Below are 27,989 nucleotides of genomic sequence, written 5' to 3'. Positions count from 1 at the left end.
CCCCTCGCCGTGAGGAAGTGAGGCCGGCACGAAGGGGAAGTTGTTGGAAAGTCAGACCGGAATGGCTGATAGGGAAGGCAGAGCTGGGCTTGGTCACAGATGGTTCCTGTTGGGGAAGGACACGGGCGCAGCTGCCCGGCCACCCCCACCCGCCGCATTATCACTGCCCGGCAGCTGTTCACCTTCCCCTCGCCATGGGACACGGCTCCGCTGCCACCGCGGCCCCGGCCGTCACATGAGTGGCCCTGGCGGCCGGGCAGGCGCCGAGTGGGCAGGACACCCCGCGCCCCTCCAGAGCTCAGCATCCCCGGCACAGCTCCTGCCCACACGTGGGACAAGGCTGGTGGCACCAGTCTCTGCAGGGCTCGCAGACTTGGGGTGCTGCCACCATCCCCTCGGGACCCCCCAGAGCGGACAGGGACCCCTCTCGGGCCAGGGCACCACGCAGGAACGGCCAAGGTGAGAGGCAGCGGCGGGAGGAAGGTGGCGGTGGCTGTGGCAGTGCCATGTGCTGTGGCACGGGTGACTCAACGCAGTGGCAAATGCAGCCTTGGGCAGGCAGGTGCTCCCCGAGGGTGGCACGTGGCTGGCACCAGTCAGTGCATCCTTTGGGGAGCAGCCAGCAGGAATGGGGAGCTGGGACATGGCCAAGCCCATGGCAAAGGCACCGTGGGGTTCCGTGGGCTCGCTGTCACGGGGACCCATTCAGAGTCCGCTCTGCAATTAAACCTTTCCATAACGAGTTCTCAGCCCCGAGGGTGTTTTACTTCAACCTTGTGTTTGCTGGGTGTTTGTGCTCATTCTGTTTGTGCTCACATCCGACCCCACGGGCTCTCCAGGTGCTGCTGAAGGTTTGCAGAGCAGAGGCTCCGTGGGGATGGAGCATCCCAAATCCCAGTGCTGGAGCATCCCCAGGCACCGAGGGGCTGTGGCAGCTCTGGGGGGCTCGGGGGCTGTGCTGGGCCCGTGCCTGGCTGGGGCAGGAAAGTGGAGCCGGCTGAGTCACCGGTGTGAACAATGCTGGCGCTGTGCCTCGCTTCCCCTCACTCCCCACCCCTCTCCCCCGGCACCGCGCTCCGGCCGCAGCCCCCTGCCCACCCCTGGCACCTGCCCACGGGTCAGCGACACACTGGCACAGCACAGGGACAGGGTTTGGCTGCACTGAGGGTGCTGCACCTGTTCTGCTGGTTCTGCTGGGTGGAGGAGCCGTGCTGGGGTCCCTGTCCCCAGAGCTGGCACATGCCAGGCACGGGCTGCCCCGATAAGGGGGCGCGGGCGCGGGGCTCGGCGGGCACCGCGCTCCGGAAGGCTGCAGCCAGGGAGCCGTGCAGATTGCTGCGGGCCGGCCGGGCTGCCCGTTAGGCTTTTGGCAGCAGAGATGTTTATTTTGTTGGCCAAATATCTCTGCAAACTTCCTGATTTCCTTGCGGCCGGCTCGGCAGCGATAGGGCTGGCGAGGCCGTTGCCGGCCCCGCTCTCCAGCTCCGGCACCGAGAGCTGTTATCTCTGATGCACAGCGGGCAGGGAAGAGGTGGAGAAAGGGAAATGAAATACAACAGAGGTGGCACATTTTTTGCTCTTGATAACAAGCCCTGCTTTTAGCCTGGGAACTTGGAAACGATGCAGGTGGCCAGAGACAGCCACAACGTCCTGTGCTGCCGTGGTGCATCTGCACCTCGTAACACATCCCAGACCTCACCCGGGGCTCCCCATGGCATGGCCTGGCATGGCACAGATCAGCACCAGCCTCCACACAGCCCTGGGAATGCTCCAGGCTGGAGCATTTTGGCCCTGGGAAGGTTCTGAAGAAGCCCCAAGGCTTGAATCTCCATCCAAGCCGCCTGCCGGAGTGAAGGCAGGCTCACACCACCTCCTGCTAGCTCCCATTGATTTCTGCAGGGATTGAGGTGTTGGAAGTGCAGTGCCTGCTAATTAAATTCCCATCGTTATTGGGAGCGATGCAGGCAGTGCAGGAGTCCCCATCAGGGATGGGGAGGGCCAGCGAGGAGCTGGTCCCCAAGGTTAGGGTGGGAGAAGGAGAATGTGAACCTGCTGTGAACCCAAGGGTAGCTCAGGGGATTTTGTCCAGCATCTCCCGGGGAATTCCTGCTGGCCAAGGATGAGGCTGGCAGATCTTTGCCACTGGATGCTGCTCCCATGGAGGTGCCAGCAGCATCTCCATGCATCCCAAAACAACTCCTGGAGTCAAGGCAGCACGCGGTCATCTTTACTTTGCAATTAAAACCCTTCCCAGGCTCTCCATGGCAAAGAAAAGCTGGAAACTTGGCCCCTAGCAGCCCCAAAACCTTGAAGCACCCAGAGGAACGGTGCTGTATCCTAAAGCCTCCCATTTTTTGAGGCAAGCTGGTGATTTTCCAGAGCTGGCAGTGCAGGGCGAGCGGGATGATAAGCAGTAGGGGGTGGTTTCCCTTTGAATGCCACGAAGCAGGAACGAATCTGTCAGCAAGGAAAACAGGATTTTGGTTTTGGTTTTTGGTTTTGGTTTGTTTTTTCTTAGTTTTAATGGGAGATGCACTTTTTTCCTTTTCTATGTGGAAGCTGTGGGAAAGCCACAAAGCCACTGGATGTGCTTCAGCAGCCTGTGGGGCTGCTCCTTCCAGCCCGATGGCTGCAGGGTGGGCGAGCCCAAGTGTGGGGACCCCCAGGAGTGGTCAGGGAGGGAAGCCAGGCACAAACGAAGCCCTTTCCTGGGAAAGGCTGGCGCACGGCACTTCCTGCCCAGCAGATGTCCCCGGGCGGATGCAGCTGCGGCAGGCGATAGCCAGCGGGCAGGCGAGCGTCTTCCCTCCTCGCCAGCCCCTTATCTCCCTGCTGCATTCCCCGATGGATTAACGTGCAGGAAAATCCAGCGCCAGGGCTCCTGCTGCAAGCCAAGTGCCAAGGGAAGAGCGCTGGGGGCTGCAGCCTGGCTCCTGGTGCTCGGTGCTCACTCCACGATGGGTTTAGGCACTGAGATTTGGGCCACCACATCTGTGCTCACAGCCAAGGACCGTCCATGGTCACACCGACCCTTCCCAGCCCAGCAGCTCCCTGTCCCTGCAGGGATGCTCCAGGCAAACGGGGATTGGAGAGCCCAGAGCCGTGCAGGGCTGTGCAGCTCGGCCACACCTCGTCACCAAGCTCTGCTCGTAGGGCACCGCTGGCACTGCCACATCTGGCAAGGACTCAGAGAGGTACCCAGGGATGCTCTGCTCCCCGAGAGGGAATGGATGGAGATTGAGAAAGCCAGAGGGACAGACAGAGCCGCTGGGGGTGACACAGGAAACCTGTGGCACGCCAGGGCTGAGCGCTGGCACGGTTCGGTGCCTTTGCCTGCAGACACCTCCCGTGGGAGCGGCACCACACAGGGTGAGGAGGGACAGGGCTGAGCCACCAGCCTGGCGAGGGGCAAGGTGTCAGAAACCAGCACCGTGGGCTTCTTTAAAAAAGCCTGAGGCTTGTGGAGAGGGGATGCAGCTGGAATAGCAATCAGTTCATCCCGGCACGCTGGGGAGCGCTGGGCTGAGCTCCGGGAGAGCCGGGAGGAGGGGACAGTGCATCACCAGTGGGAGGCACGGGGACAGCACCGGGTCACCACTGATGGCTGGGTACCCACAGGGTGTGAAAAGCTTCCTCAACACCGCGGTGGCTGCAGAGGCGAGAGGGGGCATCTAAGGGTGCCTTGGTGGCACCGTGAGCCCAGCACCCACTGCCTGCATGCACAGCCCCGATAGTGGGCAGGGGTCATGTGCAGGGCAGATATGGGGCCTGGATGGCACATGGTGGGGACCATTTCCTGTGGGCTTTTGGTACCAGTTGCCTTCATCTGTCCTCAGATCCCCTCTTATCTCCTGGCACGCACCATGCCAAGGCCTCAGTGCTCCCCTTGTCCCTCAGGCTGTGCCTTGGGGTGCTCCTTCCCCTGGGGCAGGTCTTTGGCACCCTCCAAACCACTCCATGTGCACGCCCAGCAGGGATGGAGGACATGAGCCAGAGCACAAGTGATGGGAGATGGTGACACCCTCCCGTGGGACTGGGACACCTGTGGGGCGGGCATGGAAGGGCACTGGGCAGGATGGCAGTGGGAGATGCCACCTCCCCACAACAAAGGGAGCACGGATCACCACGACGTGTGTGGTTCATCCCCGCCCCGGGCTCACCACGCCATCAATCACGCACCAGCGTGACCGACACCGAGTCGGGACAGGAGTTTCCACCCTCTCCCACGGGTGGGGATCACTGGGGCCCCATCCTGCCCCAGATTTGCCGGAGGAAGGATTGCCAGCCCGGGGTTGGGATGGATCCAGCCGGCTATCGGGCTCTGGCAGCCGCTTATCTCCGCCCCAGCCGTTAATTTCCCACCGCAGCCGAGCGGGGCCAGCGGCTCTGCCGGGGCGGGGCTGCTCCCATCGCCTGCCCCAGGCACCCAGGGAGCCCCAGCAGCACCGACCCCAGGGAGATGAGGGATGAGGGATGGGGGAATGTTTTCTGTAGGAATTCCAGACCCCCCTTTATCCCATCCATGGGACCCAAGCGTGCGGTGGATGGGTGGCCATGGAGCTCACAGCAGTGCTGGGCGGGGAGAGGGTTCGGGGCAGGAAAGGGTTAACCCGGGGAAGTTTGCTCACTCTCAGCAATGATTTAAACCAGACAGAAAGGTTCTGTCATCCATCACGCTAACAGCCAGATCATTGTGTTTTAAAGTGTCTGTAATTGCAGCAATACAGAGACCAGGAGAAAGATAAAGGCTGGGAAGATGCAAATGCCGAGGGGAAGCACCAGCCCCTGCACCCAGCAGGGACAGATCTGGGGACAGCCCTGGGGACAGCCGGGGGTGGGGGGAGGCCCAGGCGTCCTCCTGCATGGTGATGGCACAGGGTGGGTGTTGGGGTGCCCTTGATGTGGTGGGAGCACCCACAAAAAGGTACAAACCCAGTACAGGGATGGGTCTGAGTAGGTCCTGGACTCCGAATATTGTCTAAAAATTACATTTATCTTCATTATCCCTGGCTTAGTACAAAGTGGCTCTGCTTTCCCCACCTCCTTCGGGATGCAGGGGATCCCAGGGATAGGGTAAAAAGGAGGGTGAGAGCTCGCCCAAAGCCTGCCAGGAGGTGGCCACGGCCACGGCCAGGGATGCCCGGGCTTTGTCCCAGCATCCCAGGCCACGTGCAAAGCCGCCGGCGGGGAATTATTAACATTCAGCCGAACCCCGCCGAATAAAGCGAGCTAGCACAAATGTTTATTTTCACAGTAGTGAATTATGACTTCAATAGACCAAAATTACAGGCTGCGTGCGTGGAATAGGAACGCAGCAGCCCCTGCCACCCAAACGCTGCCGGGGGAGGATGTGGTGGCTCTGTCCCCTCCCCTGTCCTGCAGGGTGACAGTGCCACCTGCCCGTCCTGACAGTGCTTGAGTGGTCCTGGGGCACGGGGTGCCAGGGCAGTGGGTGTTTGATGGCCTCCTTCAGCTGCACCCCGAATTAAGGAGAGGTGACAGGTCCTGGCAGGTCCCTGTGATGTGCTCGTGGCAGGGAGCTGGCAGGTCACAGGGGATGGGTTTGGTCACTGCTGGGCTCATGGCTGGGCATTCCCAGGAGGGTTTTGTGGTGTGTGTGAGGTTTGCACTTGGCTGTGTGACATGTGGTCACCCCCATGGGCAGGTCCCTGCTCTCCCAGAGAGTGGCCTGACCCCGAAGGAGCCCAGAACTCTGGGAACACTCTTGGGCTGCCTCGCTGATGCTGGGGGTCCACCTCGAGCTGGGAATCACATGTCCAAGCGTGTGTGTCCCCAAGCACACGTGGTGCTGGCATTTGCATGTGCCAGCCGGTGCCACCCATGCAAAGCCGGGGCGAGGTGAGGTGGAAGTGCAGCTGTGCAGGGTGGATTTTCCTCTGGGGCACCTGCACGAGGCTCCTGGGGAAAGGTCCCCGTGGGAATGAGGGCAGCAGGGCCTGGAGAACCTCTGGGAGCAAAGGATGGAAAACTGGAGCTGAGGCTGGAGGGGCTGGGTCAGGATTCTGCAGCACCTCCTGCAGTGACCCCATCAGTGAGGGGAACCATGCAGTGGGCATTTAGGGACTGTGTGGTGGCCCCACAGTGGCCATGTGGTGGCCATTTAGTGGCCGTAGAATGGTCACTTAGTGGCCTTGTGATGATTATTTACTACCTACAGAAAGGTCTCTCAGTGGCCACGTGATTGGCATTTACTGGCCATGCAGTGGCCACAACAGAGGCCATGCAGCACTTGTGCAGTGGCCAAGCCAGTGCCCACACAGTGTCCGTGCCTCAGCCACGCCAGGGCCGCTCTCTGGCTGTCCAGTGGCCACGCAGCTGTCCTGTGGCACCCAAGCCCCGGCTGTGCAGCAGCCGTGCCGGGTGACTCCGCCTGGCAGAGCCGCAGCTCTCGCAATCCCTGGGAAGCGGCGGGGATGAGTAATACACCCGGCACGGGGCAGTCGCAGAGGGAAGCAGCTGCCAGGCACAGTAATTACACCCAGAGGCAGGGCTGGGGCTCGCAGGGAAATCCGCAGGGAAATTCACGGGGATTGTGCTCCCCTTGTACGGGCAAGCAGCAGCGTTGTAGTAGAGCTCGGGGAGGGAAAATTTGAACGTTGTCCCCCAGCTGGTACGGGGGTGCCAAGCAGCCAGATGTGCACCGCTGCCCACTGGCATTCCCAGCACGCAGCTGCCCTTGGAGCCCCACCGAGACCCAGCAGGGTGGGGGGCACTCCAAGGCCGGGCTGGGATGGGCATGTGGGACTCTGAGGGCTGTGCCTGTGGTCTTGTGGCTGCTCCAGTGCAACCCCTTGGAGCCCTGGAGAGGGAAGCTGAGCAAGCACAGCTCCATCCTCCAGCAGCCTCCCAGGCCCTTGCAGACACCCCCACCCTGCTCCAACCCCTGGGCTCTTTCCATGACCCCAGACAAGTCCTGGATCGTGCCCTTGCAGTACCTTCCCCAAAACAACTTCTAGCTCCTTGCAGCTCCCCAAAATATGTTACCCCACCCCCCATGCAGCGCCTCACTCTCAGCATTTCAACCCTCGATCTTTAGCACCCCCAACTCTGACGATTTTGCAAACCCCAATCCCTGCAGCCCCCAAGCCCCGTACACCACCGTGTATGGCCCTCCAGTCCCCACAGCGTCACCAGGTCCTGTGCACCCCCTAAAACCCTGGGCAGTCCCAAGTCCCCGTGCAGAGCGCCGGTGTCACACAGCTCCGTGTCCCACTCAGTCCCCCGGTTCGGTATGGACTCCCTGGTTCTGCACAGCCCCGTATCCTATCCCACTATCCCATCCCATCCCATCCCATCCCATCCCATCCCATCCCATCCCATCCCATCCCATCCCATCCCATTATCCCGTTATCCCATCCCGTTCCCATCCCGGGGTCCCGCTCCGGTGGCGGCGGCGGCGGCAGGGCGCCCCCTGGCGGTCCCGGCGCTCTCCGGTCTAAGGCAGCGGCGCGGGCGGGCCCCGCTCACTCCGGGCCGGGCTGAGACAGCGGCGGCAGCGGCGGCGCTGCGGGGGCCCGGCCGGGCACGGAGCGCGGCCGCGGGGGCCCCACGGCCGCGGCGCGGCTCCGGGAGGATGCGCGGCCGGGCGGAGCGCAGGGGGTGAAGCGGCCCCGCGGATTTACCGCGGCTTTTCCGCCCTCCCCCGCTTCTCCGGGGGGAGGGGAAGCGCCCCGACCCCCCGAGCTGGCGGCGAGCGGCGGCCCCGGGCGCGGCGAGCGGCGGCGGGCAGGTGCCGGGGGCAGCCGCCGCCGCGGGGCCGCGCTCCGCCAGCGCCGGCCTTGAGCGGGCCGGGGCCGCCGCCGCCGGGGGCCGCTGCCGGCTCTGCCCGCTCCTGCCGGCCCCGCCGGCCCCTGCCTTGGGACTTACCTCACGCCTCCGCCACACCTCAGGACGGTAAGTGCCGTCCGCCAACGGGGACGGGGACGGGGAGGCTGCCGGTGCCCGCGGAGGCTCCCGTGAAAGCGGCGCTTGGAATTCTCCCGGTGTTCGGGGGATGCTCTGGGTGCACGGGGGAATCGGAGGTTGCCGGTGCCTGGGGAGGCTCGAAGGGCACAGGGCTGTGGATACCGCCGGTGTTCGGAGGATGCTGCCGGTGCGTCGGGGAATCGGAGGCTCCCGGTGCCCGGGAAGGCTCCCGTGGAAAAGGGGCTGGGAATGCTCCTGATGCTCGGGGGATGCTCCCGGTGCCCGGGGGACGCTCCTGTTGTGCAGGAGTCCGAGATGCTCTCGGTACCCGGGGGAGGCTCCCGGTGTCGGGGAAGCTGCCGGTGCGCAGGGAACGCTCCCGGTGCGCAGGGGAGTCGGAGGCTCCCGATTCCCGGAGGATGCTCCCGGTGTCGGGGCAGCTGCCGGTGCGCAGGGGACGGGGATGCTCCGTGTGCCACGGCGGCGGAGCGGGGCAGGGCGAGCGGGGGCACAGCCGGGGCGAGAGGGCGCAGCGCTCGGAGCTGCTCCGCGGCGGAGGCAGAGCGGGATCGGGATCAGGATCGGGATCAGGATCGGGATCGCCGCGCCCGTGGGCCCCGCTCCCACGCACCGCGCTGCCGGGGGGGCCGCGGGGTGCAGACCCCCCCTTCCCTGCGCTGCCGGGGCTCTTCCTGCTCTCCCCTCCATTTCCCGAGCGCCGTTTCCCGAGCGCCGGGGCGGCGTGGGGCGGCACAGCGTCCCCGGGAACCCACGCGAGTTTGTGCCCACCCCCGCCAGCAGACCCCCCCCCCGGCTGTGGCTGCCGGCTCCTGCCCAGCATTCCAACTCTTTGTCATCCCTGCATCCCTCCTGTGTGCTCGCCAGCTCCGCATCCCGCTCCGGCCGCCGCGGGCTTGGAGCTGGAGCCGTGTTGGGTGGCGAGGAGGAGCTGACCCCCACTTGGGAGAGTTTGCGGGAGGAATCCCAGGGCAGCTTTGGGAAGTTCCAGCTCCCTTCGTTCTGTGTTTGTGTGCGAGGACGCGGGGCCGTGGTGGGGACGCGGGGCTGTGGTGGGAACGCTCGCGGAGTCGTTCTCTGGACGTTTGTTTGGATGTGGATTTGGGAAGGAAGGCTGGCTCGGGAGTCTCCAGCGCTGCCATTCATCACCGCCTGCTCTCGCTTTCCCTTTGGAATTACGCTAAGCTGGGCAGCCCGGCTTTGCCAAGGGAATGCTGCCGGCGGAGCGATGGAGCCAGGCTGGCCCCGCGCTCCTCGGTGGCTCCTCCGCGACACCGAGCCGGAGCACAACCAGCTCTTCCCGTCATTTCCTCGCCGCTGGATGGTGCCTTCGGATACCGCAGAGCGTTTCTCTAGTTAAACACACCTTTTCTTGGAATTCTTTTTTTTCCCTGTATTAGCCAAGAAAAACTTTGCAACTTTCCTTCGCTGTCGGAGAGGAGCCACTGCCGCTGCTGCGTTTCATTTTGTTTTTTTAATTCGAGGTCACGTGTGCGTTGACAGTGTCTTTGATTCCAAGCGATGGTCTCGTCTCCAGCTTAGGAAGAGCTTCTGAGCTCTTCCCTCTGTTGTTTTCTCTCTGTTCAGGAACAAAGAGATTTTTCTGCCTTTAATTAAAAGGAATATTAATTCTCTGCTCCTTTGTCGAGCGACTTGAAGACACTCTGCAAACATCCGTCTGCTCGGCGCCGCTGTGGGGTGAGCTCTGCTGTGGTACAGGGCATGGAGAAATGGGGGAACCATCCCGAAATCCCACGGCAAACACGGAGCAGCAGCCGGGGAGGATGCTGACAGCCACGGTGCTCGGGTGAGGAGCCCCATGGAGCTGAGCTGCCCCTGGGGTGGGCTCTTGGATTCTCGGAGGTTTGTGAGGCAGGTCCCTGTGCTGAGAGTTTCCACACAGGGAGAAATTCCGTGCTTGGGGAGGCGAGTGGAGGTGAGCTTGGCTGTGCCAAGGGGGTTTTCCATGCTGGCAGGTAAGGTTTTACCCGGGAGCAGACAGATGTTGGCTGTGTTTTGTTTGGAAAATGAGTGCAGATGTTGGTTTGTCGGGGGGAAAAGCCAGGACGTGGTGAGGGAGAGGCTGTTCTCTGTTCTCCCGTGGCTCTGGGTGCTGGCGTGGGGTGGCTGCCAGGTTTGGGCAGTGGGGAGGCCTCGTGTGGGTGCAAGATTTGCCTCTTAAATCGGGAACTTCCAGGCTGCAAGATGGAAAAATATTCTGGTGCTCAGCCCCACTTTAGGGCTGAGCTGCTGCAGGCAGGAGGGGGCTCTGGCAGGTCCCACGGGGAACCTGGGGCTGGCAGGTCTCTGCCGACGTTCCTGGAATTCTGCTTCTGAGCCGTGGATGTCTGCACGTGTGGAAAACCCCAAGCAGGATCCAGGAGTTGTGGATCCTGTGGGTGTTTCGCTGTGCTGTGAAAATGGGGTCTGGGCTCTGCTCCTGCCAGCAGCTGCCATAAATCCCTGTTGAAATCTGGGGACACTTGGGTTCTGCAGGGTCCCCTGTCCTGCAGCCACCTCGGGAAGGTGCCGGGGTGCTGTGGGACCCCCGGGGAGGAGAGGTACCCCATAAATATTTGTTATTATACCTCTTAGCGGGAGTCAGTGGACTGGCAGCGAGTCAACCAGGAAGTGCAGGGCTGCCAGGAGTGCTGGCAGTGGGGCAGGAGCTGGGGGGACACAAAAATCCCCCACAGCAGCACTGACCCTCTTCAGCCTCCAGCCAGACCAGCACAGTCAAGGTCTGGGGCAGATCAGGGCCGGGTGCTGTGAACTGGGCTGGCAGGGACCAAGCTGAGCCCATGGGTTAAGCTGGGCTTAATCGCTGCTGCTGGGGCCGGGGGGATGCTGTCGATGCTGCGGGTCGGATCCTGCAGCCTGACCTGTGCTTTCCAGGCTGGATCTCACGTGGGAGATGGATTTAGCTGCCCGGCAGGATGGGGAGGACAGGAGTCCCCAGGCTGGGATCAATCCTTGCCGGGCAGAGGCAGGAACAGGCTGGTGGCACAGAGGACACCCCTTGCCCGGTGCCCTGGCCTTAGTGCCATTGCCTGCTTTGGGGTTATTTTTAGATTTCCTGAAGCTGTTTTCTGCCGTCCCTCCCACTGTGCTCAGGCTCCCCAGGGGGAACCCCACCTTGACAAACCCCCAGCTTTCCTTCGGAAGATGCTGACCAGAAAACATCCCAGGGATTTCCTGTTTATTTTGCAAAATTCCCATTAATATTTTTTCCTGTGTTCTTTGATTCGATTTCACATGGGCAAAATCGCCTTGAAATGGAGCCCCGTGGTTCAAAAATAGACAAAGCGTCGGTGAGGGAGCAGCCTGGAGGCTGTGGGAGAGCACGGCCGGATCCGGCACCCCCTCGGAGCCGGTACCAGCCTGGCGCCTGCGGGGCAGGATCTGCCCCGGGGTCCCTGGGGAGCCGGCGGCGCCTCGGCGTTCCCACGCTGCAGGGACCTCTCCGGGAGCTCGGGGCTGTGGAGGGGGAGCTTTCCCTTCCCCAAACACTTTCTGCCTCCAGGATTCCCCCAACCCCCTGCGTGTGCCGCTTGTCCCTGCTCCAGCCATCAGGGCCAGCTTTGGGCAGAGCATCCCCGTGGACAGGGCTGCAGAAATCCCCGATGGGGGCGTGGGGGTGGTTTTGGGGTGCTCCTTTGGCAGTGCTTTGGGCTGGTTTTGGGGTACAGCCCAGGCGTGGGTGTTTGCTGGGTGGGGGAGGCTCCGGCAGGGTCAGCCCCAGCCCTGCTCCTCTCCAGGTGTTCCGGGCTGCCTGCGGCACTGTTTACTCCTGGTGTTTAGCCAGGATATTTAATTTCCAGGAGTGTAAGGCAGCTGGGGAGCAGCAGGGTGGGTGGGTGTGTGTGTGCCCACCTCCCTGTGCCACCCCGCTGGGATGAATCCGACGGTGGCAGCGGGCACGACACTGCAGCATATTGTATATTATATATTGTGTCCTGGCTGGGTGCTGCTGGCCGATAGGTCAGGGGGGACCCCCCCAACTGTCCCTGTTCGTGGGGGACCCTCCTCCCAGCCCGTCCCCCCGCCTGCAGCCACGTCGTCGCCAGCCGCTGTTGACTCACAGGCTCCGCCGTCGAGTCCCGGGGCTGAGGCCGAGATGCTTTTACAGGCAGGGCTGAAATGCACAAAATGTTCGACTTGTAAAATATGTAGCGTGAGAAAATAGCCTTTTCTGCCTCTCCTCCTCCTCCTGCCGCCGCTCCCTGCCCCATCTGCTCGCTTGGAAAGCTTCCCGCAGCCGGGGGGGCCGGCGGCGCCCGGGGTCGCTCGCCAGGGATGGCACCCACCCCGCGCAGGGGGCGAGCCCTCGGTGCCAGGAGGGCACCCGGGGGCAGCACGGGGATGCGCTCGGGTCATGAGGATGTCGCTTCCTCGCTCCTCTGGCCATCCCAAAGTTTCGCTCTCTCCCGTGGTCACGTTTGGAGAAGGAGCGCGGGGCTGGCACCGACAGTGCCAGCGGGGCTGTGCCACCCGGCGCGGGGGATGAGGTGACCTTGGGGCATCCCGTGGGGCTGGGGGGGGTTTCCAAAACCTCCCCAAAAGGTCCCGGGAAATCCCTCTGAGAGACGCCCCATGAGGGAGCCACCACGCCGGAGCTGGCCAGGAGCCACGGTTTTCACCTTAATCCATCATTATCTGGGCACATTTCGGATCCTTGCCAAGAGCAAGGTGGGAAGGGGGGGGTGTAAGCATGCTTTCCCTATTCCCCTGCCATCCTTTTTGCTGCCTGTGTGTAATTAACAGAGTAATTAAAAACAGGATGAGTTAATTGGTATTCATTTATGTGGCAGATGTTTTTAATTGAGATACGAAACAATTTACCTGTTTACATAAACAATAGCAAATGAAGGCTTGTAAAACAGAGAGGGCGCCTTTTTTTTTTTTTTTTTTTTTTTTTTTTTTTTTTTTTTTTTTCTTTTTCTTTTTTGTTGTCGTTTCGAGGAAAAATCAAACCCGTCCTCCACCCCCGGCCACGCCAGCTCGGGGCGAGCGGGAGCTGCTGGCACTGCCTTGGTGGCACCGAGCCAGCTGGTTTGGGTCCCCGGGTGGATGGTTTTGGCTTGAAAACTGGGATTTTGGGGTTTGGGGTGCGTGGAGAGTCTGGCTGCGGGTGCTGCTGTCACAGGGGACCGGGGGGTTTGGGACTTGCTGGGGGTTGATGGCCTGGATGCCCTTGGGGCATCTCTCAGCAGCGCTGGCGTTCGGGGTTGTGGGCTCAGTGTGCTCAGAAAGCAAAGTGGATTTACAAAAAGCAAAATGGTACATCAGGGATGTACCTGAGCGTGGGGAAACCTGATTTACCCTGGAATTGTGCTGGTGGGAGGTGCCCCAGCTGGGCCAGTGGCACAGGACCTGTCTCAGGGTGCCCGTGGGAAAGGTGGGGGTGACCTGCAGGGCTCCCCAGGACTGGAGCTGAAAGAATCTGGGTTCCTTTAGAAATCGTGCAGAGTTTGATTAATTTGATTTACTTTTAAAGGGCTTCTTTTTTGTTGATGAGTGCTGGGTGTGGCTCCCCAAAATGAGCACCTGAGACGCCCTGGTGATGGATGGGCAGCATCATCATGGAATTGTGGAATGGGTTGGATTGAGAGGGGCCTTAAACCTCACCTCATCCCACTGCCATGGCAGGGACACTTTCCACTATCCCAGGCTGCTCCAGGCCCTGTCCAGCCTGGCCTTGGATGCTTCCAGGGATCCAGGGGCAGCCACAGCTTCTCTGGGCACCCTGTGCCAGGGCCTCCCCACCCTCCCAGGGAAGAATTCCTTCTCAATATTCCACCTAAATCCATCTTCTGTCAGCATCCCAGAACTGTACTCCTGCTCCAAGTGCAACTGGGGATGAACTCCAAGCTGCTTCTTGTCACCTTTGTCCCCAAAGAGGGGATCGGGATGGGTGCAGGGGGAGGAGGGAGCTGATGGTGCCGGGAGGTCCCACCAGCTCTGCACGTGTCTGGCGCTGCTGCCCGGCCTCGGGCACTGCACGCTTCCAGACCTGCTCCATCTGGGACAGCTCCGGCCCTGCCATCTTATCGGGGAGTTGTTCTTGGCCCCGCTGGCTGCGGCAGCTGAGGAGCAGGAATTCTTCCCTGCCTTTGTTTCGGAGGCAGCCTGGCTTGGGGAGACGTCGCCTCCAGCATCTGGATTTCATTTGTGGCCATTTGGAGAGCATGAAGGATGCTGGGCGCTGAATTCCCTTTAACCCCTTCTTTACCCGGGAAGCTTTGCCTGCAGGGGAGCCGGAGCTTTCCAGTGGTCACATCCAGGGCAGCTCCGTGCCTGCTTCATCCCCATCCATCCCTGGGGAATGGAGAGCAGAGCAGCCGGGCCTGGTGCTCCACACTCATCCCCGAGCTGGCACATCCCACTTGTTGCCCAGGGAAGAGGCAGAACCCCGGGCTCGTGGTGGCTGGATGGGCTCCCTGGGGCTGTGGGAAACAGCAAACGCCAGGCTGGGATTGCTGCCAGCCCCATCCCTCCGGCATTGCTCCTGTCCCTGCGGCTCCAGGCTGCCGTGTGCCCGCTGGAATGTCCCTGCGTGACAGTGTCACCGCAGCAGGGTGACAGTGCCGGGGGTTAAACCCTGCCGTGTGACAAATGGGGGGCTCGGGGTGGCACAGGGGCGTGCGGGGGTCCGGCATCCGCCGGCCCCGGGGGGCAGGGCGGGGAACAGCCGCTCCCGCCAGCCCAGGAGAAAATACTAATCCTTTTATTTTTATATTATTACTTATTCATCTGGGCTGCACAGACCTAATGGAAACCAGATGGAGGAAAACAGACACGGCCCCGAGCGGCTGGGACAAATTACCCCAAAGAGAGAAAAAAATAGAGGGAAAAATAATTCCAGTGGAGTTGGAGCGGTGCTGGGGAATCGCTGTTTGAAGGGAGCTGAGGGGAGGCTGCACTTTGCTCCCCAAAACCTCCTTTGCCCTCCTGGAGCTCAACCCATCCTGCAAAAGACCTGGGTTGGGTCCTCTGGGCATTCCAAGCTCTTTATCCCATTGGATTTGGGACCATTCCTGTGCCTGCCTGGCTGTATTTGGGTTGCAAACACCTCGGGGGAAAATTTAAAACTTAAAAAAAAGAAAACACAAGAAAAACCAGAACCAGGCCCCATTTCCCTGAGTGCTTGCTCAGCTTCATGGAAACTTTCCTGCTGATGGGAAGCTGTGGAAAAGCCATGTCAGTGCCAGGATGAATGTATCCATGTTTCCCCTTGGTGTGGGAATGTGTGGGGAGCCAGGGCAGTGAGGAGCTGGGATGGGGATGCAGGCAGGGACCATTGCAGGGATGCAGGCAAGGATGCTGCCAGGGCTGTGACAAGGACAGGGATGGTGCCAGGGATGCAGACAAGGATGGGGTGGGATGGAGGTGCAGCAGCTGTGACCCCTCACAGGGTCCCACTCTGTGCACACTCAGGGCTCATCCTCTGCTGTCAGAGCTGGATCCTGCTCTGCTGAGTGACGGGGGAAGCCTGGAAGGCTGGCAGAGCTCTGCCCAGAGATGGACATTTCCATGAAAAGGAAAATGGAAGGTGTTCTTTGGAACAAACCATTTATTCTGGCAGACCCTGTAAGGAAGCTGAGGTTTTGGGGGGAGGGAAGCTGCACGGTCTTGGGATTTCTCCTGTGGCTGGGGAGGGAGAAGGGAGTGAGGAACAGGGAACTGGAGCATGCACATCCAGGTGTCTGCAGCATTCCAGGGTGCTGTGCTCAGAGAGGGATATCCATGGTGCTGCAGCCATCCAGAAGGATCCTGTGGGTGACCAGCAGAGATTTTGGCTCCTTCCACCATCCCTGGTTCTCTGTGCACTGCCAGCTGCAGCACAGCCCCGACAGCATCACTGTGGGGATGAGACCCTGCTTTTATTCAGCCTGCCCAAAGTGCTGTGCCCGGGTTCAATGAATCTCCCCACAGTTGCCCTGGATTAAGGATGAATATTGGATTATCAGCCAGGCTGGGCGGGGACCACAGGGGGGACCCCATGGCTGGGGGTGGCCCTGGTGGCCGCTTCCACAGATCCCCACAGCTGCCAGCACTTGTGGCCACCCATCACCACCAGTGTGGCAGCCACGGGGCCCAGACCCTGCGCTGGGGCTGTGTGCTGGCTGGAGGGGTGCTGGCACCTCAGGAATGCCCTGCTGGGCGTTATCTGGGGGTGGGAGGCAGGTGGCAATGCCCGCTGGGGTGATGGTGATGACTGAGAGCTCCACGATCCCTGGATTGCAGGATCTGGCCTTGCAGGGCCACTCGAGTCTGGGGGGGACAGTCCCTGGTGGATGTGTGGGTGCCACTAAACACTGGTGTAATGATGCCACGATCTCTGCCAGGGGCTGTGCCAGCCCTGGGTGACGCTGCCAGGGATGCAGAGGGGTCAGCAGGAATTCCCAGGATGTGTCAGGAGGGTGCTGTGCTGTCACAGCAGCGATGTGACACGGGCTGGGGCAGGGTTGGCACCGCAGGGACAGAGCAGTGCCTGCTCCTGGTGCCAGCCCTGCACAGGGCACTGTCCCCAGCTGTGCAGACGAAGAGCAGGTCCAGCACCCTCCCCACATCCTGTGGCACACAGGACACCACGCTGTCCCTGTTATCTGAGTTCTGCAGCGGGACTGGAGGTCCCCAAGTGTCCCCTCTGCCGCTGACCCTGTTTGCCAGGGAATCACAGCCCTGCCTGGCACACCCTGCTCACCACCCCGTGCCCTCTTCCCACAGATAACGCGGAGATCCCGGCCGCCACCATGCCCGACTCGCCGGCCGATGTGAAGACGCAGGCTCGCTCCACGCCACCCAGCATGCCACCACCGCCACCAGCTGTCACCCAGGGAGCCACACGCCACCCCTCCTTCACACCCAGCACCAGTGAGTACCAGCCTGGGCATGGGCTGCCAGCCTGGGGCTGCCAGCTGCCCTCAGCGCCTCACACACGGCACCCTGGCCAGCAGCGTCCTCAGAGCCCAGCGCGGTGCTGGCTGGGACACGGGGTGACATTGCCTGGCTGGGACATGGGTGACATTGTCTGGCTGGGACACGGGTGGCATTGCCTGGCTGAGACATGGGTGACACTGCCTGGCTGGGACATGGGTGGCTTTACCTGTGCTCAGGCTGGAGGCTCTTCTTGTGTGCACATTCCCAAAGCATGTTCCTGCTTCCGTGGCCAGCAGTGCCCTGTGAGGTCCCTGGGGACAGGGACATCCTGCTCTTCTGCCACCAAATGTTGGTGCGTGGTTGGAGGAGTCCCTGTGCGTTGGAGATGGCCCCGTGGTGGGTGCCATGCACGTGGGGACACATCTGTCCCTCTACATGTGGCACCCAGTGGTGTCAGGGCAGTGTCATGGCCAGCCACAGGGGCTGGGACCTCCTTGCCCTGCCCAGGCTATGGCGTGGTGGCATCAGGGGACTCCAGGTGGGAGTTTCAGTCTCTGGAGTTGGATTGGGGACAGCCAGACAATGTGGTGGCTGCACCAGAGGCACGTGGGCTCATTGCACACCCACAGGCTTTGCACCAGGGATCTGTCACTGTGCCAGTGTCACTGTCCTGGCACATGGACAAGGCGTGTGCAGTGCAGGATCCAGACGGGCAGGGGACAAGGCTGGCCCCTGGCAGGAGTGGCAGTGGCCACTGCCAGTGGCTGCTCCTGTTCTGCTGAGACTTTTCCTGGGCACACACACGTGCAAGTGTTTTGCTTGTAGCTGCTTCTTGCTCAGAAAAACCCCAGTGGGGAAGGAAAAACCCCAAAACAACCCCTGAGATCCATCCCCTGACACCTGCAGCCCCCCAGCAGCACTTCTGGACAGACTCTCTAGAAATCAGCTTGTGCTTGGCTGTGCTTGGAGAGGGTTTGTGTGTCAGTCCCAGCCCTGTGGCTGATGTGGTAGCCCGGGTGTGGCCGGGTCTGGGATGAAGGACCAGGAGTGCAGGCGGCCTCTGCACCACACTGAGCACAGAGAGAGATTTGGGACACAGGGCTGGGGGTGCAGGCGACCCCTCCATCACAGCTCAGCATGGAGCAGGGTTTGAGACACAAGGCTGAGGGCACGGAGCAGCTTGGCATGGACACCACAGCATTTTGGTTGTTCTTGGCCTTGGGGGACCTCATTTGGTCCCTGAAATGTCAGGATTTCATCAGGCAGCCGAGCATCCATGCCCTGAACCCTCCCTGTGGCTGCAGCGGGACACGGGGACCCGGATCCCCGGTGGTTCTGGCAGCTTTGCCCATGGCACACGTGCCCGTGGTGAGGAGCATCCCCTGCAGGGCCCCGGGCCGAGAGCTGCCCCCTCTGCTCTCTCATCATAGCGTGTTTTATTTTGCTTGCAGATCGAGACGCTGGCCCTCCGACGTTTCTGCCTCGCGGCCGTTTTCATGGTTGCTTGAAATGGTCGATGGTCTGTCTTTGTAAGTAAAATGAAACACCCGCTCTCATGAGAGACCTGAGCACAGCCACAGCCCCGGGGGTGCTCCCCATGGCCAGCCCCCGCCCTGCCCCGGGGATGTGAAGCCCAACCCCATCCCGGCCCAGGGACAGGTGTGCTGGCCAACTTAGGCACGCACCTGTCGTGGGAATAAAAGCAGTTGTGGTCGCTGGGTTATTTTTGGCACCCCCTCAGCGGGTGCTGCCCGACCAGAGAGAGAAAGGGGAGCCCCCAGATCAGGCAGGGCTGGCAGGGCAGCACAGCACAGCCACGGGTGACATGCCGTGGGGACATGGCCATGTGTGACGTGGCCCATATGACTGGGACAGGGGTGATGTGTGTTGTCACCTGCACTGTTGGGACAGGGGTGATGTGTGTTGTCATCTGCATGGTCAGGACATGGGTGATGCATGTTGTCACCCATGCCGTTGGGACATGGATGATGTGTGTTGTCACCTGTGCTGTCAGGACATGGGTGATGCATGTTGTCACCCACACTAGCAGGGACAGGGGTTTTATGTGTTGTCACCTGCATGGTCAGGACATGAGTGATGTGTGTTGGGACATGGTGATGTGTGCTGTCACCCACATGGCTGGGACATGGGTGATGCGTGTTGTCACCTGCATGGTCGGGACATGGGTGATGTGTGTATTGTCACCCATGCTGGCCAGGAAAAGGTCCCTGTGCTCACGTGGGGCTGCTGCAGGAGAGAGGGATCTGTCACTGATGGTTGGAACCCCACAATATCCCCCCTGGATCTCCCAGTGTGCAGTGTTCAGGCAGCTCCTGTCCTTCCTGGCCAGCAGTGGGGACAGAGGTGGCAGTGTTCTGCAAGCCAGGCTGGGCTCCATGGGAAATGGCTCCTGGGTTCTCTCTGGGAGTGCTGAGCAGCTCCCAGAGGGGCAGGATGGAGTCCCTTCCCTTGGCTGTTGAGGAGCTGGGTCAGGCCCTCGCTGTGCTGGGGGATGCTCTGCATCCCCTCCTTCCCCACAGCACTGGGACCAGTCCAGGATGCAGCCCCAGGGATTCACCAGCATCCTGAAACCTTCCAGGGAGTGCCAGCCCCACGTTACCCAGCAGGACACTCTGGTCCTACCATCCCCACAGTGCCAGGGCACAGCCACCCTCTCTGACCTCCCGTTCCCTGTCCCCCCAGTGATGAACGGGAGCAGCCACTCACCGACCGCCATCAATGGGGCTCCGTCCACCCCCAACGGGTTCAGCAACGGCCCAGCCACCTCCTCCAGCGCCTCCCTGTCCACCCACCAGCTCCCTCCAGCCTGTGGTGCCCGCCAGCTCTCCAAGCTCAAGCGCTTCCTCACCACCCTGCAGCAGTTTGGGAACGACATCTCCCCCGAGATCGGGGAGCGGGTGCGCACCCTCGTCCTGGGGCTCGTGGTACGTCCGTGGGTCAGCCCATCTGAGGATCCTGTGTTTTCTTTTGGGGATGGAGATGCTGCTAAAAGGGAAAGAGGGGCCTGGATTGATCTAAATCCTGGAGACAAGGGGGTTGTTTTCCCAGCATCTCCTGGGATCTTCACAGCCAGGGCAGGGTTGGTCCTGGCTGCTGGAAGTGAAGCCTTGAGCATGGTTTTCCCTTGGGTGCGGTTTTCCTGTGAGCCTGGCAGAGCAGCAGGAATGGGGGAGGAACAGCCAAGTGTCCCCCAGGGGTGCAGGGGGCTGTGCCAGGGGTGCTGAGCCCAGGCTGTCCCTACAGAACTCCACCCTCACCATCGAGGAGTTTCACGCCAAGCTCCAAGAAGCCACCAACTTCCCACTGCGACCCTTCGTCATCCCCTTCCTCAAGGTGGGTCTCCAGCCTGGGCACGGTGGGATTCCTGGCAGCATTTCAGCACGGGGGATTTGGGGCTGGCAGCTGCCTGTGGGTCTGCCCCATGTCTCCCCAGGCACACGTGTGCCCCCACACGTGTGGAGTCACACAGGGCCAGGGCTGGTTGCAATAAAGTGAGGGGTCGGCCCAGCTGGTTGCCATTTGAAATTCATTAAAAATTCCCTCTTTTTTTTTTTTTTTTTTTTTTTTTTTTAATTTGCCTTTTAATTTTACGCTGACTCTGCAGTGTCACCCTGCTCCAGAGGGATTTGGCATGCCTGGCAGCACTGGCACTGCCAGCAGTTAGAGCCCGGTCTCCCCTGTCCCTTGTTAGCAAAGGAATAATTAAAAAGTGCAAAAATAACCCCTTTTCCACCTCTGCATCCCAGCCCCCCCAGAGCAGGGGTCCATGAGTGGAGGTGCTTGCTCATCACAGGAATCTGCTGGAGTGCTTTGCTCCAGGCTGAGCTGCAGTGGGGCAGCAGAATCCCCTCCCCTCCTGCCCAGTTTGCAGCATTTTGGGATCCATGGGAGCAGGGAAAGGTGAACCCCAGGCCCCGGCAGGCACTGGTGGCCCTGTGGCTCCAGGCAGGCTGGGATCCATCCCCGCTGTCCCAGTGCCAAGAGCGCAGCGGCCGCCCTGGCACCCCGCTCCCAGCTGTTCCCACCGCCCGCTCCAGATGTTTCTCATTATCCTAACTGCAACCAGCCGGGCTCGGCGTGCTTCCCAGACCGGGGACTTGCTGTTTTTGTGGGATTGCTCTCCCCCGGCCAGGGAAGGGAAGGGGAGGGAGGGTCCGGCCCCGCTCACCACAACTGCAGCTCCGGCTCGGGCGCTAACGTGTCCCACAGATGGGATTTGGCCACGGCTCAGCTGCCTGAGGCAAAATCCAGGGCTGGCAGCCAGAGCACCGGGCAAAAGGGGGCTCTGCTGCTTAATTCCTGCTGCTTCTGGGGCTGCAGCGCCGTGGGGGGACACGGTGGGTGGGAGTTACAGCTGATCCTTACAGCTGTGGGTGCCACATGGACTGGGGGGGTCCCACAGGTGCAGTCCCCAGGGTGCAGTCGTGAGGACCCTGGCCCAGGGGATGATGCTCTGCAGCCCCTGCCAGGATGCAGGAGGGCTTTGTTGAAGCTGTGTCTGAACCCTGTGGGGTTCCACACATGTCCCCCAAAAGCCCACCTGGCCCCTGGGCACGTTGCTGGCATCCCAAGGCTGTCCCCTGGGGAAAGGGAGCAAGACCCCAAAGGGAAGGCACCCCATCACACCCCCTGCCCGTGGCGAGCTGGGGGCACAGCTGGGGGCTGCTCTGGGGGGGCTGTGGGGCTGTGGACTGGACTGTGACCCCCCTGCAGGCCAACCTGCCGCTGCTGCAGCGGGAGCTGCTGCACTGTGCCCGCATGGCCAAGCAGACCCCGGCGCAGTACCTGGCCCAGCACGAGCAGCTGCTGCTGGACGCCAACGCCTCCTCTCCCATCGACTCCTCCGAGCTGCTCCTGGAGGTGGGCGAGAGCGGCAAGAGGAGGACGCCAGACAGGTGCCAGCCAGGGGAGGGGCGTGCGGGATTTTTCAGGGATGCATCCCTGAAAAGGGGAGGTTGTTCCGGGGGAGGACCAACCTCTTCTCCTCCTTCCAGGACCAAAGAGAACGGTTTGGACCGAGACCCCCTGCACCCCGAGCACCTCAGCAAGCGGCCGTGCACCATGAGCCCAGCGCAGCGCTACAGCCCCAGCAACGGGCTGAGCCACCCCCCGAACGGGCTGGGGCACCCCCCAGCCGGCCCCTCCCTGCCCCAGCACTACCGCCTGGAGGACATGGCCATGGCACACCACTACCGGGACACCTACCGGCACCCCGACCCCCGGGAGCTCCGCGAGCGCCAGCGCCCCGCCGGTGAGCCCTGCGTGTCCCAGCGCACGGGGGGGGATCGGGGCTGGGACCCCCTGAAAGCGGAGGGGTCCTGAGAAGGGGCTGACCCTGCTGCGCTCTTGCCTTGCAGCCGTGCACGGGACGCGGCAGGAGGAGGTGATCGACCACCGGCTCACGGACCGGGAGTGGGCGGAGGAGTGGAAACACCTCAATAATGTACGTGGCGTCCTTGCCCCATCGCGCGTGTGTGTGTGTGTCCCTTCACTCTGCCCTCCATCCCCACTGTGTCCCTCGCTTTTCTCCCGAGCATCCTCTGCTTCCACAGCCAGCACAGCTGGAGCTGGCACAGCCTGGCATAGCCCAAACCCCTCTGCCCAGCGCCGGGCACCACAACCCCCCTGCTGCCTGCAGCAGAGCCCCCTCCCCATCGCGGCTGTTGCCCCCGCAGCTGCTGAACTGCATCATGGACATGGTGGAGAAGACGCGGCGGTCGCTGACGGTGCTGCGGCGGTGCCAGGAGGCCGATCGCGAGGAGCTCAACCACTGGATCCGGCGCTACAGCGACGCCGAGGACATGAAGAAAGGCAGCCCCCCCTCCGCACGGCCCCACAACTCCTCCTCCTCCTCCTCCTCTGCCACCGAGGCTCCCCAGTTAGGTACTGACCCCCGGAGCTGCGCCCCTCTCCGGGGTGCCCGCGCTGTTCCGCTCGTTCTCCCGGGGCTCTGGCACTGCCCGCGGGTGTATTCCAAGGGGTGGCATCTCCTAAGGGCGTCCCCTCTCTCCTTCGCAGACGCTCACCGGGACTTCGCTCCCCGCCCGCTCTCCGGGTACATGCCCGAGGAGATCTGGAGGAAAGCTGGTGAGTGCGGGGTGGGCACCAAGCCCTGGCACAGCGCTGAGCCGCCAGGGCTCTGCCCCAGCTCCCCTCGTTGGGATGGCAGCGGTACAAGAGGAATTTGGGGTGGTTTTGCGGGAATGCTGGGGCGCTGGCACACCCCACACGCTCGGGCTGCTGCCTTCCAGAAGAAGCCGTGAACGAGGTGAAGCGCCAGGCCATGTCCGAGCTGCAGAAGGCCGTGTCGGATGCCGAGAGGAAAGCCCACGAGCTGATCACGACAGAGCGCGCCAAGATGGAGCGAGCCCTGGCCGAGGCCAAGCGCCAGGCGTCCGAGGATGCCCTCACCGTCATCAACCAGCAGGAGGACTCGAGCGAGGTGGGGACCTTAGGGACGGGTTGGTGGCACTGCTGGTGTGTGGGACCTGCTCCTCTTGCAGTCCAGGTTGCAGCATCTGCGTGTGAGGGTGGGAATGGGAGCCTGCGGCAGCACTGTGGGATGGGAGGAGAGGAATTCCGGCACTGAGAATGGGGATGGGGGTGTGGGCAGTGATGGGGTGCATGGTCCTGGATGTGGATGCAGTCTAGGATGATGTGCGTGGGGTGGGATGCTGTGCATGGTCCAGGGTAGGGTTGTATGGTCTGGGATTAGGGGGATGTGGTTCAGGATAGGGGAGCACAGTCCAGAATGGATGTGCCTGGTCTGACATGGAAATACACATTGTGGGATGGATGTGCAGAGACTGGGATGATGTACATGGTCCAGGACAGGGGTGCAGGGTCTGGGATGGATGTGAACAATCCGGGATGGATGTGAACAATCCGGGATGGATGTGCACGGTCTGGGATGGATGTGCACGGTCTGGGATGGACGTGCACGGTCTGGGATGGACGTGCAGAGTCTGGGATGGACGTGCACGGTCTGGGGTGGATGTGAACAGTCTGGGATGGATGTGAACAGTCTGGGATGGATGTGAACAGTCTGGGGTGGATGTGAACAGTCTGGGATGGATGTGTACAATCTGGGATGAACGTGTACAGTCTGGGCTGATGGAGCGCCCGGTCGCAGGTGAGGGTGCCCAGCCCACCCAGAGGCTGCACACTCCAGAGCTGAGCCCGTGTGTCCCCCATTCCCACAGAGCTGCTGGAACTGCGGGCGGAAGGCGAGCGAGACGTGCAGCGGCTGCAACACGGCGCGCTACTGCGGCTCCTTCTGCCAGCACAAGGATTGGGAGAAGCACCACCACGTCTGCGGGCAGACTCTGCAGGGGCTGCCCGGCACCGCTGCCCCCGGGCCGGGCCAGCCCGACGCGGTGCCCGCCATGGCCAGCAGCCCCAGCGAGGCGGGCTCGGTGGCCGCGTCCCGTGCAGCCACTCCGGCCACGCCGGCGCCGCTGGACAGCGCGTCCCGCTGAGCCACCCACGGACTGCAGCCGGTGCCATTTCCTCAGCTACCTGACTCGTGTGACCTCCGAAACGACCTCTCTAGCTCTCAACTAATCCTCACGAATCCTCAAACTGGGCTTTAAGTGGAGTTAAGGCAAATACCGGTCTCTGTTCTTTCTTCAGTCTTTGTTTTGGCTTTTTTTCCGTTGGTTTTCTATCGGTTGGGGGATTGTGGTTTGGGATTTTTTGGGTTTTTTGGCTGGATTTTTTTGGTTTTTTTTTTTCCTTTTTTGCTCTTTGGATGAGGGATTTGGCTCCAGCCTCACCATGCAGTGCTGTGGGGAGAGACCAGCCTGATCCCATCCCCCATCGGCGCTGCTGAGGGGCTCACTTGGAGGAGGAAAGAACCTTCTTTTCTTCATTTCTCTCTTCCTATATTTTTTTTTCTTTTTACCTTTTTTTTTTTTTAATAAAAAAAATAAAGAAAATAAAAAAGAAAACGTCGGACTCTTTGGCTTTAAGTAAGAAATTGTAAAAAAGGGAAAAAAAAGAAAAAAAAAAAAAAAGAAAAATCCAAAAACCTGACGACGCGTGACGGACGCTCACCTGTAACTACCTTGCTAGCTAGCCAAGAACAGACCAGACTCACCTCTGCTCCAAAGGAAATCCAAAACCAAGGAAGATCCAAACGTCTCTCCACTGCCAAAGTTCGTTTCGTTCTGTTGTCGCTTCCTTCCCCTCCCCACAAGGATGGATGGACACGCCCCTGGGGCTTTAAAGAATTTCTATTAAAATAAAGCAAAAAAAAAAAAAAAAAAAAAAAGGCGTTTTTTTACTAAAACCCCAACCCCCAAGGTGTGGGAGGGGGAGATGGGGCTGAGAACTGCAGCCGGAGCTGGCACATCTCTACCTCTGCCCGCCACCACCCTGGAAAAGGAGAACAAAAGGAGATTTTGGAAAAAAAAAAAAAAAAGATAATAATAAAAAAGAATAAAAAAAAAAAGACGGATTTTGGGTTTCTCCCTCCCCGAAGCCGTCGGGGGACTTCCCCCCCATCCCTTCACTGCCAGGCTGCTCCCACACCCCGCGCTGGATTTGTTTCACAAGGATTTTTAAGAGGAAAAGGAGAAGGAAAGGAGAAGGAACGCTGCCTCCTTCCTGGCCAGGACAATGTGGATTATTTGGGATTGTTGCCTCGCTGGAGCGGCGCGGAGGACGGAAGTGCAATAGGGAAAGTCCGAGCTCCGAGCGGAGGCAGCAGTGCTGTGCGCTAATGTGAATGTAAATAGTGTCTGCAGAGGTCCAAAAATGAATAATAATAATGATAGTGATGATAATAATAAGAGACGTTTGCCAAATAAAGGATGAGGAGGAAGCGTGGAGCTGTGGCGTGGCCGGAGCGAGGCCTGGCATCGAGAGGAGCTGTAGTTTTTCTGCATTTGCAAAACCCATCCTGTGTGTTTTCTGTAGGGGAGGAAGAGGAGGGAAGGGCTCCAGGGGTTTGTGCTGCGCTGGGCCACAGCAGAGCTTGGGACACGCCATGGGTGATGTCACCAGCCCTGTGGCACCGGCACCCAGCCCTGCTGGGGGTTCTGTGCACCCCTTGGTGCAGCCCCTGGGACGGTTCTGTGCACCCCAAAATCTTGGTGCGTCACCTCAGATGGGTTCTGTGCACTCTAAGACCTTGATGCCTCACTCTGGGGGGGTTTCTGTGCACCCCGAGGTCTCTCTGAATCCTCCCAGGGTTCTTCTTCTGAGGTCTTGGTGCACCCTCCTGGGACGGTTCTGTGCACCCCAAGGTCCTGGTGCACCCCCTGGGTGGTTTCTGTGCCCCCCCACCCCTGGGAGCTTTGCCGGGTGCCCCTCCCGTGACTGTTCACTTTATTTATGGTGTGACATATGTAATATTGTCTATTTTTCTTACGTTTCCTGAGAAGAGGTAATATATAAGAGTATTGCAGATGCCCCTGCTCGCCCGGGTGTCCGGCCTGTCCCTGCCCTCCCGCCGTGTCCCCGCCTGTCCCCGCCTGTCCCCGCTCCTGCCGGGGCTCTGCCTCTCTACCTCCACCTCGCCGGGAAGCCGCGGGCGAGAGCACTTCCACAGGGACTGCTCTCCTTTCCACTCCACTCCCTGCTGGTTTGCTTTTTTGGGAATTATTATGATTTTTTCCTTACTTTTCTTTTTTTCTTTTTTTCTTTTTTTTTTTTTTTTTTTTTTTTTAATAAGAATAAAACTACCCTACAGAACCTTGCATTGAAACCAAAAGCCGAGGGAGGGGAGGGAGGGGACGGCGGTGACGGCCAAACCAGAAGGACAGCTTTAAATGTGAGATTTCCCAAAAAAAAAAAAAAAAAAAAAAAAAAATTGTGCTGCGGGGAGGACGGAGCGGCCGCGGGGCTGCAGTGATGCTGTGATGCTGTGCTGGTGCTGTGTGGGGGCTTCCTCCGAAATGGTGTTTTTGGGGTGTGCGAGGGGCCAGGGGACGTGTGCCACGTGCTGTGCCCCTTTGGTGGCTTTGTGGCACCTTGGAGGTGGCAGTGGATGAGCAGTGTGGTGCTGGCACAGCCTGGCCGGGGACACGGGGTGCCACATCAGGTGCCCGTGGCTGCTCACGGCTCCCGGGTTTCCTGCTCCCATCACGGCTGGGGCAAGGGGACGGTGTTGGGGACACGGGGACAGCGTGTCCCAGGTCCCCGTGCCCGTAGGGAGGCAGAGCCCAGGGCGCCGGGTGCTGGCTGTGGCACCAAGCTGGGGAGGTGGCAGGAGGGACGTGGCTCTCTGGTGCCAGCCACGGCACCGGGGTCCCCTCTCCAGCCCCTTCCTCGAGTTCCCAACCCAAAATCCCAGCTGAAACCAAAGCGCCGCATCTCGGCCAGGCTGGAGCGGGGGTCCCACACCTGCCTGGCTTCTGCTCCATCACTGCCAGAGCCCCCCGAACTCCCCCTGCAGCATCTCCTCCTCCTCCTCCTCCTCCTCCTCCTCCTCCTCCGGGGGCTGCTGGGGTCCCCCCCCCTTGTCCTCGGGGTGCCTCTCTGCATCCCAGTGGGTCTGAGGCTGGGGACAAGGTGCCACTGTGTTCCCAGGTGCCAGGCACTGTGATGGGGTGTCCCCACCGCCGGGGGCTCCTCCGATGTCACCGAACGCCACGGCCCCGGGAGGGGGGGGGTCGTGCCAGTGTCCCCCCTCCCTCCTGGGGATCGCTCCCCCGATCCCGTGCGGGGCTGAGCCCTGCCCGTGTTGCCCTGCCAGCCCTGGGATGGGGACACCGGGGCACGGGGGGGGTACCCGAGGGGCTGGAAACCAGAGCCCCCCGCCAGGGCCAGGCGTGGGGTGTGGGGCCAGCCCAGAGAGATGACGTGGTAGGACTTTCCTTCGGCATGCTGTCCCCCCCTTGCTGTTCCCCGCTTTCTCTAAGTGTACTGTATGTTTGACCTGTGAAAGATGTAAACTTTATGATTCAGGTTATGTCTGTTCTTAACTCTGTATCTGTGTAATAAAAACAATTTAATATCAACCAGAGGCTCCTCGCCTGGGCTTGTGCTGGGTGCCCTTGTCTCTCACTCCTGGCAGTCTGTGTGCCCAACCCTGGCTTGGAGGATTCATTACATTGGGGTGTTCATTACATTGGGGTGTTCATTACATTGGGGGGGTGTTCATTACTGCCCTGGGGATGCTCTCTGCAAAGGTGGGG

At 60.9% G+C, this 27,989-nt stretch overlaps 1 protein-coding gene across 8 annotated transcripts; it reads left to right on the top strand.

The window, feature by feature from the left end:
* Positions 1–168: 168 nt before the first annotated feature.
* Positions 169–27,812, top strand: CBFA2T3 (CBFA2/RUNX1 partner transcriptional co-repressor 3). 8 transcript variants are annotated; one of them, XM_088172134.1, is made up of 12 exons: positions 169–459; positions 16,675–16,821; positions 18,279–18,356; positions 19,531–19,772; positions 20,092–20,181; positions 21,562–21,743; positions 21,843–22,099; positions 22,206–22,291; positions 22,524–22,731; positions 22,867–22,935; positions 23,103–23,290; positions 24,051–27,812. In XM_088172134.1, the coding sequence occupies exons 2-12, from the start codon at positions 16,701–16,703 to the stop codon at positions 24,324–24,326; spliced, it is 1,797 nt and encodes a 598-aa protein (XP_088028260.1). In that variant the 5' UTR covers positions 169–459; positions 16,675–16,700; the 3' UTR covers positions 24,327–27,812. The 8 variants fall into 8 exon arrangements, with proteins under 8 accessions (XP_088028260.1, XP_088028261.1, XP_088028259.1 ...); XM_088172133.1 differs by having other exon boundaries at positions 172–459; positions 23,100–23,290; XM_088172138.1 differs by lacking the exon at positions 169–459 and adding an exon at positions 7,813–7,914 and having other exon boundaries at positions 23,100–23,290.
* Positions 27,813–27,989: the final 177 nt, after the last annotated feature.

The sequence above is a fragment of the Sturnus vulgaris genome, chromosome 12, assembly GCF_052056855.1.
Source record: "Sturnus vulgaris isolate bStuVul1 chromosome 12, bStuVul1.hap1, whole genome shotgun sequence".
In the NCBI taxonomy this organism is placed as follows: domain Eukaryota; kingdom Metazoa; phylum Chordata; class Aves; order Passeriformes; family Sturnidae; genus Sturnus; species Sturnus vulgaris.
The sequence above is the reverse complement of the archived record's forward strand: the minus strand, read 5'-3'. Positions and strand labels throughout refer to the sequence as shown.

Excerpts from the sequence above, each read along its gene's own strand:
- CBFA2T3 (XM_088172137.1), top strand. The coding sequence starts at position 16,701 with ATGCCCGACTCGCCGGCCGATGTGAAGACGCAGGCTCGCTCCACGCCA. Across the intron at positions 22,100-22,205 it reads CGAGCGCCAGCGCCCCGCCG|CCGTGCACGGGACGCGGCAG; the intron begins GTGAGCCCTGCG and ends CTTGCCTTGCAG. Across the intron at positions 23,291-24,050 it reads AGCAGGAGGACTCGAGCGAG|AGCTGCTGGAACTGCGGGCG; the intron begins GTGGGGACCTTA and ends CCATTCCCACAG.